At 34.7% G+C, this 14,699-nt stretch overlaps 1 protein-coding gene across 8 annotated transcripts in view; it reads left to right on the top strand.

Annotated features, from left to right (window-relative positions):
• Positions 1 to 14,699, top strand: part of CCDC18 (coiled-coil domain containing 18) — a 108,240-nt gene that overhangs the window by 36,123 nt on the left and 57,418 nt on the right. For 7 of the 8 annotated variants that reach the window (XM_042997906.1, XM_007073414.3, XM_042997911.1 and 4 more), the window contains 4 exons: positions 2,724 to 2,947; positions 6,143 to 6,253; positions 6,843 to 6,974; positions 14,417 to 14,551. In XM_042997906.1, coding sequence (XP_042853840.1) covers positions 2,724 to 2,947; positions 6,143 to 6,253; positions 6,843 to 6,974; positions 14,417 to 14,551 — 602 coding nt within the window. The remainder of the gene's footprint in view (positions 1 to 2,723; positions 2,948 to 6,142; positions 6,254 to 6,842; positions 6,975 to 14,416; positions 14,552 to 14,699) is intronic. The other variant, XM_042997909.1, reaches the window with a different exon arrangement.

A 14,699-nucleotide genomic window follows, 5' to 3' on the forward strand; every position in this document is an offset into this window, starting at 1 on the left:
GCTCTATTTTTAATTTTTAAAGGCAATTCCATATTGTTTTCCATAGTGGCTCTACCAGTTTACATGTTCACCAATAGGGCACAAGGGTTCCCTTTTCTCCACATCTTCACCAACGCTTATTTCTCATCTTTTTGATGATAGCCATTTTTGTAGGTGTGAAGTGATACCTCATGGTGATTATGATTTGCATTTCTTTGATGATTAGTGGTGTTGAACATCTTTTCATGTGTTTATTGGCCATTTGTATATCTTCTTTGGAAAAATGTCTTATTTAGATCTTCTGCCCATTTTTAATTGGGTTTTTTTTTTTTGCTATTGGGTTATATGAGTTTTTATGTATTTTGGATATTAATCCCTTATCAGATATAGATTTACAAATATTTTCTCCCATTCTGTAGGTTGTCTTTTCATTTTGTTGATGGTTTCTTTTGCGGTACAGAAGCTTTTTACTTTGATATAGTCCCACTTGTTTATTTTTACTTTTTTGCTTTTGCTTTTGGTGTTGAATCCAAAAATTACCATCACCAGGACTGATAGATCTAAGAGCTTTTTACTTATGTTTTCTTCCAGAAGTTTTATGTTTTAGGTTTAATATTCAAGTCTTAAACCATTTTAAGTTGATTTTTGTCTACTTAAGATAGTGGTCTAGTTTCATTCTTTTGCATATGGCTGTTCAGTTAACCCAACACTGTTTATTAAAAAGACTGTCCTTTCCCTATTGTATGTTCTTGACTCCTTTGTTGTAAATTAATTTACCTTTATTTTGAGAGAGAGGGAGGGAGGGAGGCAGGGAGAGAATGAGGAGGGGAAGGGCAGAGAAAGAGGGAAAGAGAGAGAATCCCAAGCAGGCTGCATGCTGTCAGTGCAGAGCTCAATTCAGGGCTTGATCCCACGAACCGTGAGGTCATGACCTGAGCTGAAATCAAGAGCTGGACAACTGACTGAGCTACCCAAGCACACCATATGTCTGTTTTTAATGCCAGTACCATACTGTTTTGATTACTATGGTTTTATAATACAGTTTGAAATTAGGAAGTGTGACGCCTTCAGCTTTGTTTTACTTTCTCAAGATTACTTTAGCTATTTGGGGTCTTTTGTGGTTCCATATAAATTTTAGGATTGGTCTTTTGTTCTATAAAAAAAATGCCATTGGGATTTTGATGGGGGTTGAATTAAATCTTTAGATTTAGGTAGTATGGAGATTTTCACAGTATTAATTTTTCCAGTCCATGAACATGAACTATCTATTAATTTGTGTCTTCAGTTTCTTTCATCAGTGTCTTATAGTGTTTAGTGTACAAATCTTTCCCCTCCTCAAATTTATTCTTAGATATTTTATTCTTTTTGGGTTAATTATAAATGGGATTGTTTTCTTAATTTTCTTTCTGATCATCACTCCAGCTGTGTTTGATTAGAGTTTTCCTGGTATGACTTTTTTCATCCTTTTAGTCTGCATTTTTTATAGATAAAGTGAGTTTCTGATAGAGAGCATATAATTGGTTCTTGCTTTTATATTCTAACATTTTTTGCTCATTCAGTGGAATGTTTAGACACATTTAATGCAACTATTGGTCTTTTTTGGGTTTAAGTTTATCATCTTGGTATTTGTTTATTATTTATTCTAATGGCCTTTATTCATCTTTCCTGCCTTCTTTTAGATCAATTATATTTTAGTATTCTATTTTTTTTAAATCTTCGCTATTGATTAGTTAACTATACTTCTTTACTTTCTTAGTGGTTGCCCTACTGGTTAATATATGTATCTTTAATTTATCATTGTCTGTCTTCAAATATGATTGGTTTCTTGCAGGAGGAATGACAGCAGAGAGAATTAGCTATCAAAGTGATTAGAGAGAATAGGGAAGAGAGTGATGGTGTTATTAGCAGAGTGAATGCTAATTATTAGAGATGTTGATAAATATGTCATAAGTTCTCTTACATCAAAGAGTATAGAACTAATGATAGCCTAGAAAGTGAAATATTAGGGATATGGAGAACTGATAGGAAATGGCTACTTGTGCTGCCCTCGAAGAAGGCATAGTGCATCTCCACTTACTTCCATACCTCTGTGTGTTCTCATGCAGTCATATATATTATCCCTCTTTAAAGCACTCCTGAAAGCTCAGTTACTTTTAGGTGGGAGTAGGTTTATATATTTATAGTGGAGAAAAGTATATATTCAAACAACTACCTTTGATAACCCTCAGTAGTTTTAAAAAAGCATCACTGAATTCTCATGAGCTAGTTTAGAGTAGGAAGGATTCCCAGTTTTCAGCTTTTGAACTTGCATATATATACAATAAATAAAAATATGCTCTAGAGAAATTTTATGATTAACTTCAGTTTAAGGAAATAATGATTTTTTAACAATGATTTTTTTAAACAATGATTTTTGTTTTGTTTTGTTTTTTTTGCAATGTTTTCTATCTGAAATACAGGGATTTTTATAGGTGGAGAAGGACTCTTTTTGGTATTAAGGAATAGTCTGGAAAAGTGAGTGACTCAGAAGTTATTCCTACTTTGTTATGTACTTCATAATACAAAGTATGTTACTTGCCATGTTCCTTCATTACCTCTTCCTTAAAGTACATCTCATTCTCTGTTCCCTTTAGTATTCTTTAGATAAGAAATTAAACTTTATTTATGATTAAATCTTTCAACATTGAAATAGGGTTTTTTTCTGTAAGTTTTATACAGAGGAATTTTCCTTTTATGTTTGTCAGCAGAAAGAATAAAAGACCAAAATCAACATACTGTGAACAAGCAATATGAAAGAGAAAGGCAAAGACTTGCTTCTGGAATAGAAGAACTACGTACTAAGTTGATGCAAATAGAAGCTGAGAATTCTGATTTGAAGGTTAACATGGCCCACAGAACTAGTCAGTTTCAGCTGATACAAGAGGAGCTGCTGGAGAAAGCTTCAAACTCCAGCAAACTTGAAAGTGAAGTAAGCTTGAATTAGCTGTTTATATGTACTAACTTTGGAGACAAAAAAAAGGTAGAGTTTTATAAAAGTTGTATGTGTAAGTCCAGATTTATACATCAAAAGGAATTAATGGTACCACATCAGTTATAAATTCTTTTAAAATTATATTGGGAAACCTTCTGTTAAAAGTAAGAAATTACTCTTTAGTGGCTGACAGGTCTCAGATATGGTGGAACTTGTATTGTATTGCAGTCTGTTATTTCTTCCAAGTATAAGTTAATATGGCCAGGGGCACCTGGGTGACTCAGGTTAAGCATCCAACTTCAGCTTAGGTCATGATATTGTGGCTCGTGAATTTGAGCCCCACATCAGGCTCTGTGCTGACAGCTCAGAGCCTGGAGCCTGCTTTGGATTCTGTCTGTCTGTCTGTCTGCCCCTCCCCTGCTGTGCTTGTTCTCTCTCTCTCTCTCTCTCTCAAAAAAAAAAAAAAAAATGAACATTTAGGTTAATATGGCTAATACACATTTATAAGTAAAGAACTTGGATTATATAATTGGAAGAAAAGGAGTGATAATAGAGGATTTTGATTGTTAGCAAACAGCAGAATCACCTAGGAAGCTGGTTAAACATGTAGATTTTTGGGTACCATTCCAGTGATTCTGATTCAGTAGATTTAGTCCATGTAAATCTAAATTGTAGCCATTAGCTTACTTAGAAAATATCCTAGTACCCAGTGCTAATATCATCGTCAATGGGGAAAAACAGAGCTTTCCCCCTAAGGTCAAGAACAAGAGAGGAATGTCCATTCTCACTGCTGTTATTCAACATAGTATTGGAAGTCTTAGCTTCAGCAGTTAGACAACACAAAGAAATAAAAGGCATCCAAATCAGCCAGGAGGAGGTCATACTTTAACTCTTCACAGATGACGTGGTACTCCGTATGGAAAACCCAAAAGATTCCACCAAACAAGTGCTAGAACTGATCCATGAATTCAGCAAAGTGGCAAGATATAAAATCAATGCACAGAAATCGGTTGCATTCCTGTACATCAACAATGAAGCAACAAAAAGAGAAATCAAGGAATTGATCCCATTTACAATTGCACCAAAAACCAAAAAATACCTAGGAATAAAAATAACCAAACAGGTGAAAAATCTATAAACTGAAAACTATAGAAAGCTTATGAAAGAAATTGAAGAAGACACACAAAAAAATGGAAACATATTCTATACTTCTAGATAGGAAGAACAAATATTGTTAAAATGTCAGTACTACCCAAAGTAATCTACATATTGAATGCAATACCTAGCAAAATAACACTGGCGTTCTTCACAGAGCTAGAACAAACAATCCTAAAATTTGTATGGAACCAGAAAAGACCCCGAATAGCCAAAGAAATCTTGAAAAAGAAAACCAGAGCTGGAGGCATCACACTCCTGGACTTCAAGCTGTATTACAAAGCTGTAATCATCAAGACAGTATGGTACTGGCACAAGAACAGACACTCAGATCAATGGAACAGAATAGAGAACCCAGAAATGGACCCACAAATGTATGGCCAACTAATCTTTGACAAAGCAGGAAAGAATATCCAATGGAATAAAGACAGTCTCTTCAGCCAGTGGTGCTGGGAAACTGGACAGCGACATGCAGAAAAATGAACGTGGACCACTTTCTTACAACCATACACAAAAATAAACTCAAAATGGATGAAAGACCTAAATGTAAGACAGGAAGCCATCAAAATCCTCGAGGAGAAAGCAGGCAAAAACCTCTTCGATCTTGACCGCAGCAACTTCTTAACATGTCTCCAGAGGCAAGGGAAACAAAAGCAAAAATGAACTATTGGGATCTCATCAAAATAAAAAGCTTCTGCACAGTGAAGGAAACAATCAGCAAAACTAAAAGGCAACCGACAGAATGGGAGGAGATATTTGCAAACGACATAAAGGTTAGATAAAGGGTTAGTATCCAAAATCTATAAAGAACTTATCAAACTCAACACCAAAAAATAAAGAATCCAGTGAAGAAATGGGCAAACGACATGAATAGACACTTCTCCAAAGAAGACATCCAGGTGGCCAACCAAACATGAAAAAATGCTCAACATTACTCATCATCAGGGAGATACAAAGCAAAACCACAATGAGATACCACCTCACACCTGTCAGAATGGTTAACATTAACAAGTCAGTCAACAACAGATGTTGATGAGAATGTAGAGAAAGAGGATCTCTTTTGCACTGCTGGTGGGAATGCAAACTGGTGCAGCCACTCTGGAAAACACTATGGAGGCTCCTCAAAAAATTAAAAATAGAACTACCCTACGACCTAGCAACTGCACTGCTAGGAATTTACCTAAGGGATACAGGTATGCTGTTTTGAAGGGGCACATGCACCCCAATGTTTATAGCAGCACTATCAACAATAGCCAAAGTATGGAAAGAGCTCAAGTATCCATTGACAGATGAATGGATAAAGAAAATGTGGTATGTATATGTATACAATGGAGTATTACTCGGCAATCAAAAAGAATGAAATCTTGCCATTTGCAACTACATGGATGGAACTAGAGGGTATTATGTTAAGCAAAATTAGTCAATTAGAGGAAGAAAAATATCATATGACTTCACTCACATGAGGACTTTAAGATGCAAAACAGATGAACATAAGAGAAGGGAAACAAAAATAATATAAAAACAGGGAAGGGGACAAAAACATAAGAGATTCTTAAATATGGAGAACAAACAGAGGGTTACTGGAGGGATTCTGGGAGGGATGATGGTCTCAATGGGTAAGAGGTATTGAATCTACTCCTGAAATCATTGTTGCACTATATGCTAACTAACTTGGATGTAAATTAAAAAAATGAAATAAAATATCCTAGTACTGAGATTAATAACTTTTTAAATTACAAAATTAGCACAGTCTTGTTGAAATACAGAAAGGACAAAGAAGAAAATGCCATTAATAATTCTACCACCAGAAATAGCTACTATTAACATTTTTTTATACTAATTTCAATCTTAAATGCTACTTTTAAGAAATGGGTTAGGATGTAATCCTATTTGGACATAGGACTCAGAATTAAATAACTTATGTATTACATAGATGGAACAGTCCCTGGTCTTTCCTTCACCATTTTTCTTCTAAATTGCCGCTTATATTCAAAAGTAATTTTTAAAAATAATTTGTTTATTTCAATGTGTTTTCAGATGACAAAGAAATGTTCTCAACTTTTAACTCTAGAGAAACAGCTGGAAGAAAAAATAGTTGCTTATTCCTCTATTGCTGCAAAAAATGCAGAACTGGAACAGGAGCTTATGGTAAATATTACTGTGTGGTTACAAATTCACTGTGACTTTAATGCACTTGATTTGTGACAGCATGTTTGTTTTATTTTCATTGTTATACAGTATACCAAATAGGAAAGCATAAATTCTAGTAAATTCTTCTGATTATTTTTTTGTTTCCATATTTTTAAGTCAATAGGCTTATATATAGCAAGTTGTTATCTGTAATTTCTTATTTTTATTCTAGTGGAAGTGAAGGAAATAATGAACTTCTTTGATATGCTTTTCAATATTTTAAAATAGTTGAAGGTTTTCATTTTGGCACAATTTTTTAAAATAACCATTTTGTCTTATGTATATGTTTAGATATTTTTGATGTTTGACATATTCACTATTGTGATTCTTAAAAAAATAGAGTACGACAGATTTAATGCTTTACTTAAGTGTTTTTATGTAAAACTTGTTCTCAGTTATATTCACATTTTTTTTGTCTTTCCTAGTCTTTATTTTTTAATATGAAATTTATTGTCACATTGGTTTCCATACAACACCCAGTGCTCATCCCAACAGGTGCTCTCCTCAATGTCAGTTATATTCTTTTAAAGTGTTTTTATATTTCTAGGAAAAGAATGAAAAGATAAGAAGTCTAGAAACCAATATCAATACAGAGCATGAGAAAATTTGTTTAGCTTTTGAAAAGGCCAAGAAAATTCATCTTGAACAGCATAAAGAAATGGAAAAGCAGATTGAAAGAGTAAGATATTATGTTTTTCCATGTAGACATAATGTATGTTTAGAATATGAATGCTGAAAAGAACCTTAACATTACTAGCTCAACTTTTTTTTTTTTTTTGATAGATAAGGAAACAAAGACCTAGAAAAGTAAGTGGCAAGTAGTAGAATTAGCATCCCATTACTTCTAGATCATTTTACAATGCTTTCTTGTATAGTACTCGTGCCATTTCAGTTTTAATAATTATTTTTTGGCATGATTAAATTAAGAGTGATTTTGTAGACTCTGGTATACTAGACATAAAAATAGCTTGAAGACTGGTTGAGAGTAGAAGTGCTCTTACCATTGAGTTGAAATTAGAGTAAGAACAAGTTAAAGAAGAAGCTGTGAGACCAAAAACATAAGACTAAGTAAAAAATACATTATTTGATGGACTTAATAGTAGAATGGAACTAATAAGAGAAAAAAAATGTGAGCTTGAAACAAAGAGCAACAGACATTACTCAGTCTGAGAAACAGGAAAAAGGATCAGAGCCTAAGGGACCTGTGCAATGATGTCAGAACTGGAACTCTATACCCATTAAAACAGTAACTCCCATTTTCCCCTCCTTTCACCCCCTAGCTACTGTCATTCTATTTTCTTCTGTCCCTATGATTTTGACTACCCTAAGTATCTCATATAAGTGAAATCATACAGTGTTTGTCTTTTTGTGACTGGCTTAATTCACTTAGCATAATATCCTAGAGGTTCATCCATGTTGTGGCATACTGCAGAATTTGTTTCCTTTATAAGAATAATATTCTATTGTATGTAAATACCACATTTTGCTTATCCATTTATCTGTCAATGGACGCTGATTGCTATGGCCAGAATTTCTAGTACTGTGTTGAATAGAAGTGAGAGGGGGCAGGGTGCCTGGGTGGCTCAGTTGGTTGTGTCAGACTTCGGCTCAGATCACAACCTCACGGTTTGTGAGTTTGAGCCCTGTGTCGGGCTCTGTGCTGACAACTCAGAGCCTAGAGCCTGCTTCAGATTCTGTGTCTCTCCTTTTGCAGCTCCCATGCTCATGCTCTGTATCTCAATATTAAATAAATGTTAAAAAAATAAAATAAAAACAAAAAAACAAAAACGAAGTGAGAGGGGACATCCTTGTTTTTTTCCTGATCTTAGAGGAAAAGCTTTCAGTCTTTCACCAATTGAGTAGGATGTTAGCTGTGGGTTTTCCTTTTTCTTTTTTTAGTGTTTGTTTATTTTTGAGAGAGAGAGAGAGAGTGGGGGGGGGGGGTGCAAGAATGGGGGAGGGGCAGAGAGAGAGAGACAGAGACACAGAATCCAAAGCAGGCTTCAGGCTATTAGCTGTCATCACAGAGCCCCACGCAGGGCTCCAACTCACGACCTATGATATCATGACCTGAGCCGAAGTCGGACACTTAACTGACTGAACCACCCAGGGGTGCCCCGCTGTGGGTTTTCCATAAATGGCTTTTATTATATTAAGGTAGCTGTCTTTTATTCCTAGTTTGTTGAATGTTTTTCTCATGAAAGGGTTTTGAGTTTTGTCAACTTTTTTCCTGCATCAATTGAGATGATCATGTGTGGGGTTTTTTCCTTCATTTTTTTGCTATGGTACATTACATTGATTTTTAAAAATGTTTATTTATTTATTCTCAGAGAGAGAGAGAGAGAGCAATGAGCAGGGCAGGGGCAGAGAGAGAGAGAGAATCCTGAGCAGCCCTCGTGCTGTCTTCTGCACAGAGTCTGACGTGGGGCTTGATCTTATGAACCTGAGCCAAAATCCAGTTGGAAGCCCAACCAACTGAACCACCCAGGTGCCCCTGTTGATTGATTTGTGTATGTTGAACCATGCTTGCATTCCAGGAATAAATCCCACTTGATCATAGTGGGATTTTTTTTTTTTTTTACTACACTGCTGAATTTGGATTATTAGTATTATGTTGATTTTGGCATTATAAGGGATATTGGTCTGTAGTTTTCCTTTAGTGTCTTTGTCTGGTTTTGGTATCAGGTTAAAACTGGTATCAGAATTAGTTAAGGAGTGTTCTCTCTTCCTTAATTTTTTTGGAAGGGTTTGAGAAAGATTGGTATTCTTTAAATTTTCACTGGTGAAATAATTCATTGAAACTATCAGGTTCAGGGCTTTTCTTTGTTGGGAGATTTTTGATTACTGATTTAACCTCTTTACCAGATATAGATCATTCAGATTACCTATTTTTGCATGGTGTAGTCTTTGTAGGTTTTGTATTTCTAGGAATTTGTCCATTTCATCTAGATTATTCTATTTGTGGGCATACAATTATTCATAACACTCTCTCATGATCTTTTTTCTTTCTGTATAATTGGCAGTAACATCCCCACTTTCGTTTCTGATTTTGGTAATTTGGACTCTCTGTTTTTTAATCTACTCAGCTAAAGATTTGTCAATTTTGTTTACTTTTCCCAAGAACCAACTTTTCGTTTTGATATTCTTTATTCTTTTTCTGTTCTCCATTTTGTTGATCTTTACTGTAATCTTTATTATTTCCTTCCTTCAAGTAGCTTTGGGTTTAGTTTATTCTTTTTCTGATTCCTTATGTTTTGAAGTTAAGTTATTGACTTGAAATCTTTTTTGATTTTTAATGTAAACATTTATAGCTATAAATTTACCCATTAGCACTACTTTTGCTGGGTCTCTTAAGTTTTGGCAAGTTGTGTTTTTGTTTTCATTTGTCTCCTAAGTGTCTTCTAATTTCTCTTGTGAATTCTTTGACTCATTCGTTGTTTAAAAATCTGTTTAATTAATGCCACAATTTTGTGACTTTTTAAATTTTCCTTTCATTATTCACTTCTAATTTCAACTGGTTGTGGGTTGGAGAATATACTTTGTATGATATCTGTCCTTTTAAATTTGTTGAGACTTCAATTTGTGGCCTAACACGGTCTATCCTGCAAAATGTCCCCTGCACACTTGAGGAGAATGTATATTCTGGTTTGGGGTAGAGTGTTCTGTATATGTCTATTAGATCTAGTTTATTGTGTTAAAGCCTGATTCCTGATTAATGTTCTGTCTGGTCTTCTATTATTGTGAGTGGGGTATTGAAGTCCAACTATTTTTTTAGAACTCTGTTTTTCCCTTCAATTCTGTCAATTTTTGCCTCATATATTTTAATGATCTGTCATTACATGAGTAAATTTTATAGTTGTTATATCTCACTCTGTTTTGAATCTTTTAGTAATATGTAATGTCTTTCTTTGTCTCTTATAACCTTTTCTGATTTAAAGTCTATTTTGTCTGATATTTGTGTAGGTACTCCTGCTCTCTTTTATTATTTGCATGGAGTATCTTTTTCCATCCTTTCACTTCTAACATGTTTGCATCTTTGGATCTTAAGTGAGTCTCTTGTAGACAGCATATACAGTTGACCCTTGAACAACATGAGTTTGAACTGCATGGATCCATTTATTTGTGGATTTTTTTATAGCAGTACTGTAAATGTATTTCGCTTCCTTATGATTTTTTTTAAGAACATTTTTCCCTGGCTTACTTTAAGAATACATGTAACATGTAAGATACATGTAAGATACATGTAACACACAAAATATGTGTTAATCAACTGTTTACGTTATTGGTAAGGCTTTGATTAACAGTAGGCTATTAGTAGTTACATTTTTATGGAGTCAAAAGTTATACACAGATTTTTTTTTTTTTTTAATGTTTATTTTTGAGACAGAGACAAGAGTGCAAGCAGGGGAGTGGCAGAGAGAGAGGGAGACAGAATCCGAGCAGGCTCCAGGCTCTGAACTGCCAGCATGGAGCCCAATGCACGGCTCGAACTCAAAAGCTATGAGATCATGACCTGAGCAGAAGTTGGACGCTCAACTGACTGAGCCACCCAGTCACCCAGAAGTTATACACACATTTTTTACTGCACAGGAGAGCAGGCCTCCTAACCCTATATTGCTCAAGGGTCAGCTGTAGTTGGATCGTGTTATTATCCATTCTGCCAGTCTCTGTCTTTTGATTGGAGAGTTTAATCCATTTACATTTAAAGTAAATACTGATAGGGGGTGTTTTACTTTTGTCATCATGTTATTTGTTTTCTATATGCTTTATAGTTATTTTGTCCTTTCTTTCCTACATTACTGTATATTTTTGAATTTAGTTGATTTTTTTGTAGTGAAATTTTAAAATTCTTTTCTTATTTCCTTTTTTGAATTTTGTATTGCTATTTTTTTGGTGTGGTTGTCATGAGTATTACATTTAACAATCTAAAGTTACATTATTCTAATTTGAATTTATACCAGCCTGACTTAAGTAACATACACAAACTCAGTTCTTTTACAGCTGCATTTTCACCTCTTTCTATTGTCGATGTCACAGAATTACTTCTTTACATATTGTGTACCCTAAAACATAAGCTAATGATTCTTTCAAATGCATTAGTCTTTTAAATTACGTAGAAGAGGGGCGCCTGGGTGGCTCAGTTGGTTAAACAGCCGACTTCGGCTCAGGTCATGATCTCACTGTCTGTGAGTTCGAGCCCCGTGTCGGGCTCTGTGCTGACAGCTCAGAGCCTGGAGCCTGTTTCAGATTCTGTGTCTCCCTCTCTCTGACCCTCCCCCGTTCATGCTCTGTCTCTCTCTGTCTCAAAAATAAATAAACGTTAAAAAAAAATTTAAATTATGTAGAAGAGTTGTAATTACAAGTCAAACTTATACTAGTTTTTACACTAATTTTTTTAATCCTTTTTTATAATTTTTTAAAGCTTATTTCTGAGAGAGAAAGAGTATGAGCTGGGGAGGGGCAGATACAGAGGGAGAGAGAGAGAGAGGCTCCGCACTGTCAGCACAGAATTAACACGGGGCTCACACTCACAAACTGTGAGATCATGACTGAGTTGAAATCAAGAGTCAGATGCTTAATGACTGAGCCACCCAGGCTCATCCCTAATTGTTTTTTTTCTTTAAATATATTAGCCTCTTAAATTCTATAGAAAACAAAAAATGCAATTATAAACCATTGTTGGAGTAATACTAGCTTTTATAATTGCCCATGCAGTTATCTTTATTGAGATTTTTTATTTTTCCGTATGGCTTTGAATTACTGTCTAGTGTCCTTTCATTTCACTTTGTAGAACTCCCTTGAGCATTTCTGGTGAGGTGTATCTAGTGGTCACAAACTCCCTCAGCATTTATTTCTCTGGGGATGTCTTAATTTCTGCCTCAAAAGGACAGTTTTGCCAGATAATAGGATTCTTGGTGGACATTTTGTTTTTTGGTTTCTTTTTTTTTCAATATATCAACATATTGTCTTTGGGCTTCCAAAGTTTCTGATGAGATCTGCTTGTAAGGTTATTGTGGATCCTTTATATGTGATTATTCACTTATCTCTTGCTGCTTTCTAGATTCTTTGTCTTCTGAGAGTTTGATTATAATGTGTCTTGGTGTTCCCTTCGAGTTCCTCTTTCTTGGAGTTGAGATTTTTGGATGTTTATATCCATATCTTTCATTAAATTTAGACATTTTCAGTCATTATTTCTTCAAATATTCTTAATGTCCCTTTTTCTCTTTCTTCTCCTCCCATGATCTGTGTTTAGGTCCACTTGATGGTGTCCCAACTGGTCCTTTAGGCTCTGTTCACTTTTCTTCCATCTTTATTTGTTCTCCCTCTAATTTGTTGTTTGATTATTTTCATTTGAATGTTTTCACAGTTCCTTGGTTTTTATATTTTGTATTTAGCTTTGTTCTGCCATGTTTTCATTATATATGTGTACATGTGTTTATATATATATGTATATATCACATACATAATTTTTTACATGTGTGTGTAATATACACATATATTCATATACACATATCAGTAATCTCCTATTTTGTCTTCACAAAAGTCTTTTGAAAGTTTGATAACACCAATTATTGATGAAGTTGTGGGAGTGAGAATCTTACATGTTTCTTTTTTTTAAATTTTTTTAAATGTTTGTGTATTTTTGAGATAGAGGGAGAGACACTGTGTGAGTGGGGGAGGGGAAGAGAGAGAGAAAAAGACAGACAGACAGAATCCGAAGCAGGCTCCAGTCTCTGATCTGTAAGCACAGAGCCCAATGTGGGGCTGGAACTCACTAGCCATGAGATCATGACCTCAGCCAAAGTTGGACACTCAACTGACTGAGCCACCCAGGCACCCCAAGAATCTTATGTATTTCTAATCAAAACATAAATTTAGATGCACTTTGAAGAGAAATATCTAATGAAATTGGAAATGTGGAAAGTCCACTTCTAGGTGGTCTATTCTAAAGAAACTAATACATGTACATAAAGAGACATGTACACAGGATGTTTTGTAACATTGTTGTGATGGTGAAAAATAGAATATCAGACTGTTCTTGAGTAGAAGACAAGCTGTAGTTTGTTGTTACAGTGGAGTACTGTACCATTATAAAAAGCAATGAACTAGGGGTGCCTGGGTGGCTCACTTGGGTAAGCTTTCAACTCTTGATTTCACCTTAGGTCAGGATCTCACGGTTCATGGGATCAGGCCCTACATCAGGCTCTGCACTGACAGCACGGATTCTGCTTGGGATTCTCTCTCCCTCCCTCTCTGCTTCTCCCAACCTTGTGTGCACACACTTTATCTTTCTCAAAGTAAATAAACTTAAAAAAAAAACAAAAACAATGAACTAGATCCACATATGCATGCATGGATAAATATCCAGGGATAATTAGCTAAACAATATTGAGTGAAAAAACCAAGTTGCTAAAACTTGCAGAAGTATTGATATTGTTTATGTAAATTTTCAAAACAGAAATACATTACATATTGTTCATAGACCTACATATGTAGTAAAAGCACAAAAAACATTTGTGAGAAACATACCAGAGAGTGATAGACCAATTTCAGTAGTAGAGTTGACCTTCCAATAACATAGGGGTTAGGGGCACCAACCCCCTGCACAGTCAAAAATGTGGATTCAACTTTTGACTCCCACAAAACTTGACTGCTAACAGCCTAATCTTGACCAGAAACCTTACTGAAAACAAAATAGTCAGCTAACTCATATCTTGTAGGTTACAGGTATTGTATAATGTATTCTTAACAATCAAGCCAGAGAAAAGAAAATGTTATTAAGAAAATCATAAGGAAGAGGAAAAATGCATTTATAGTCCTATACTATAAAAAATCCTCATATAAGTCAACCTGTGCAGTTCAAAGGCCACGTTGGTCCAAGGCCAACTGTATTGATGAGGGAGGAAATCAGCTGTATTGATGAGGAATAAGACCTGGCCATGTGATTTCATTTCTTCTCTCAAGGGAGAGAAACTGAAGGAAATTCGGCAAAATGCAAAAATCTATGTAATTTCAGTAGTAATTTAACATATGAATATTGTATTCTTTTCTATATATTTAAAATGTTTCTTAATTTTTAAAAAATTATATGAAATTAATAGATCCTGTTTTTACATTTAGCTTGAATCTCAACTAGAGAAAAAAGACCAACAGTTTAAAGAACAAGAAAAGACTATGTCCATTTTGCAGCAAGATATAATATGTAAACAACATCATCTTGAATCACTAGACAGACTCTTGACGGAAAGCAAAGGGGTAAAATCATCTTTGTAAAAGTGTTCTTTAAAAGCTAATACTTTGTTTCTGTAACCTGCCTTTAATTCTAATTAAATCAATTGCTTAACAGCCCAATAGTAATGCTAAAATTAAAATATTTATACATGTACTTATATTTTTGCTACCA

The sequence above is a fragment of the Panthera tigris genome, chromosome C1, assembly GCF_018350195.1.
Source record: "Panthera tigris isolate Pti1 chromosome C1, P.tigris_Pti1_mat1.1, whole genome shotgun sequence".
Classification (NCBI taxonomy): Eukaryota; Metazoa; Chordata; class Mammalia; order Carnivora; family Felidae; genus Panthera; species Panthera tigris.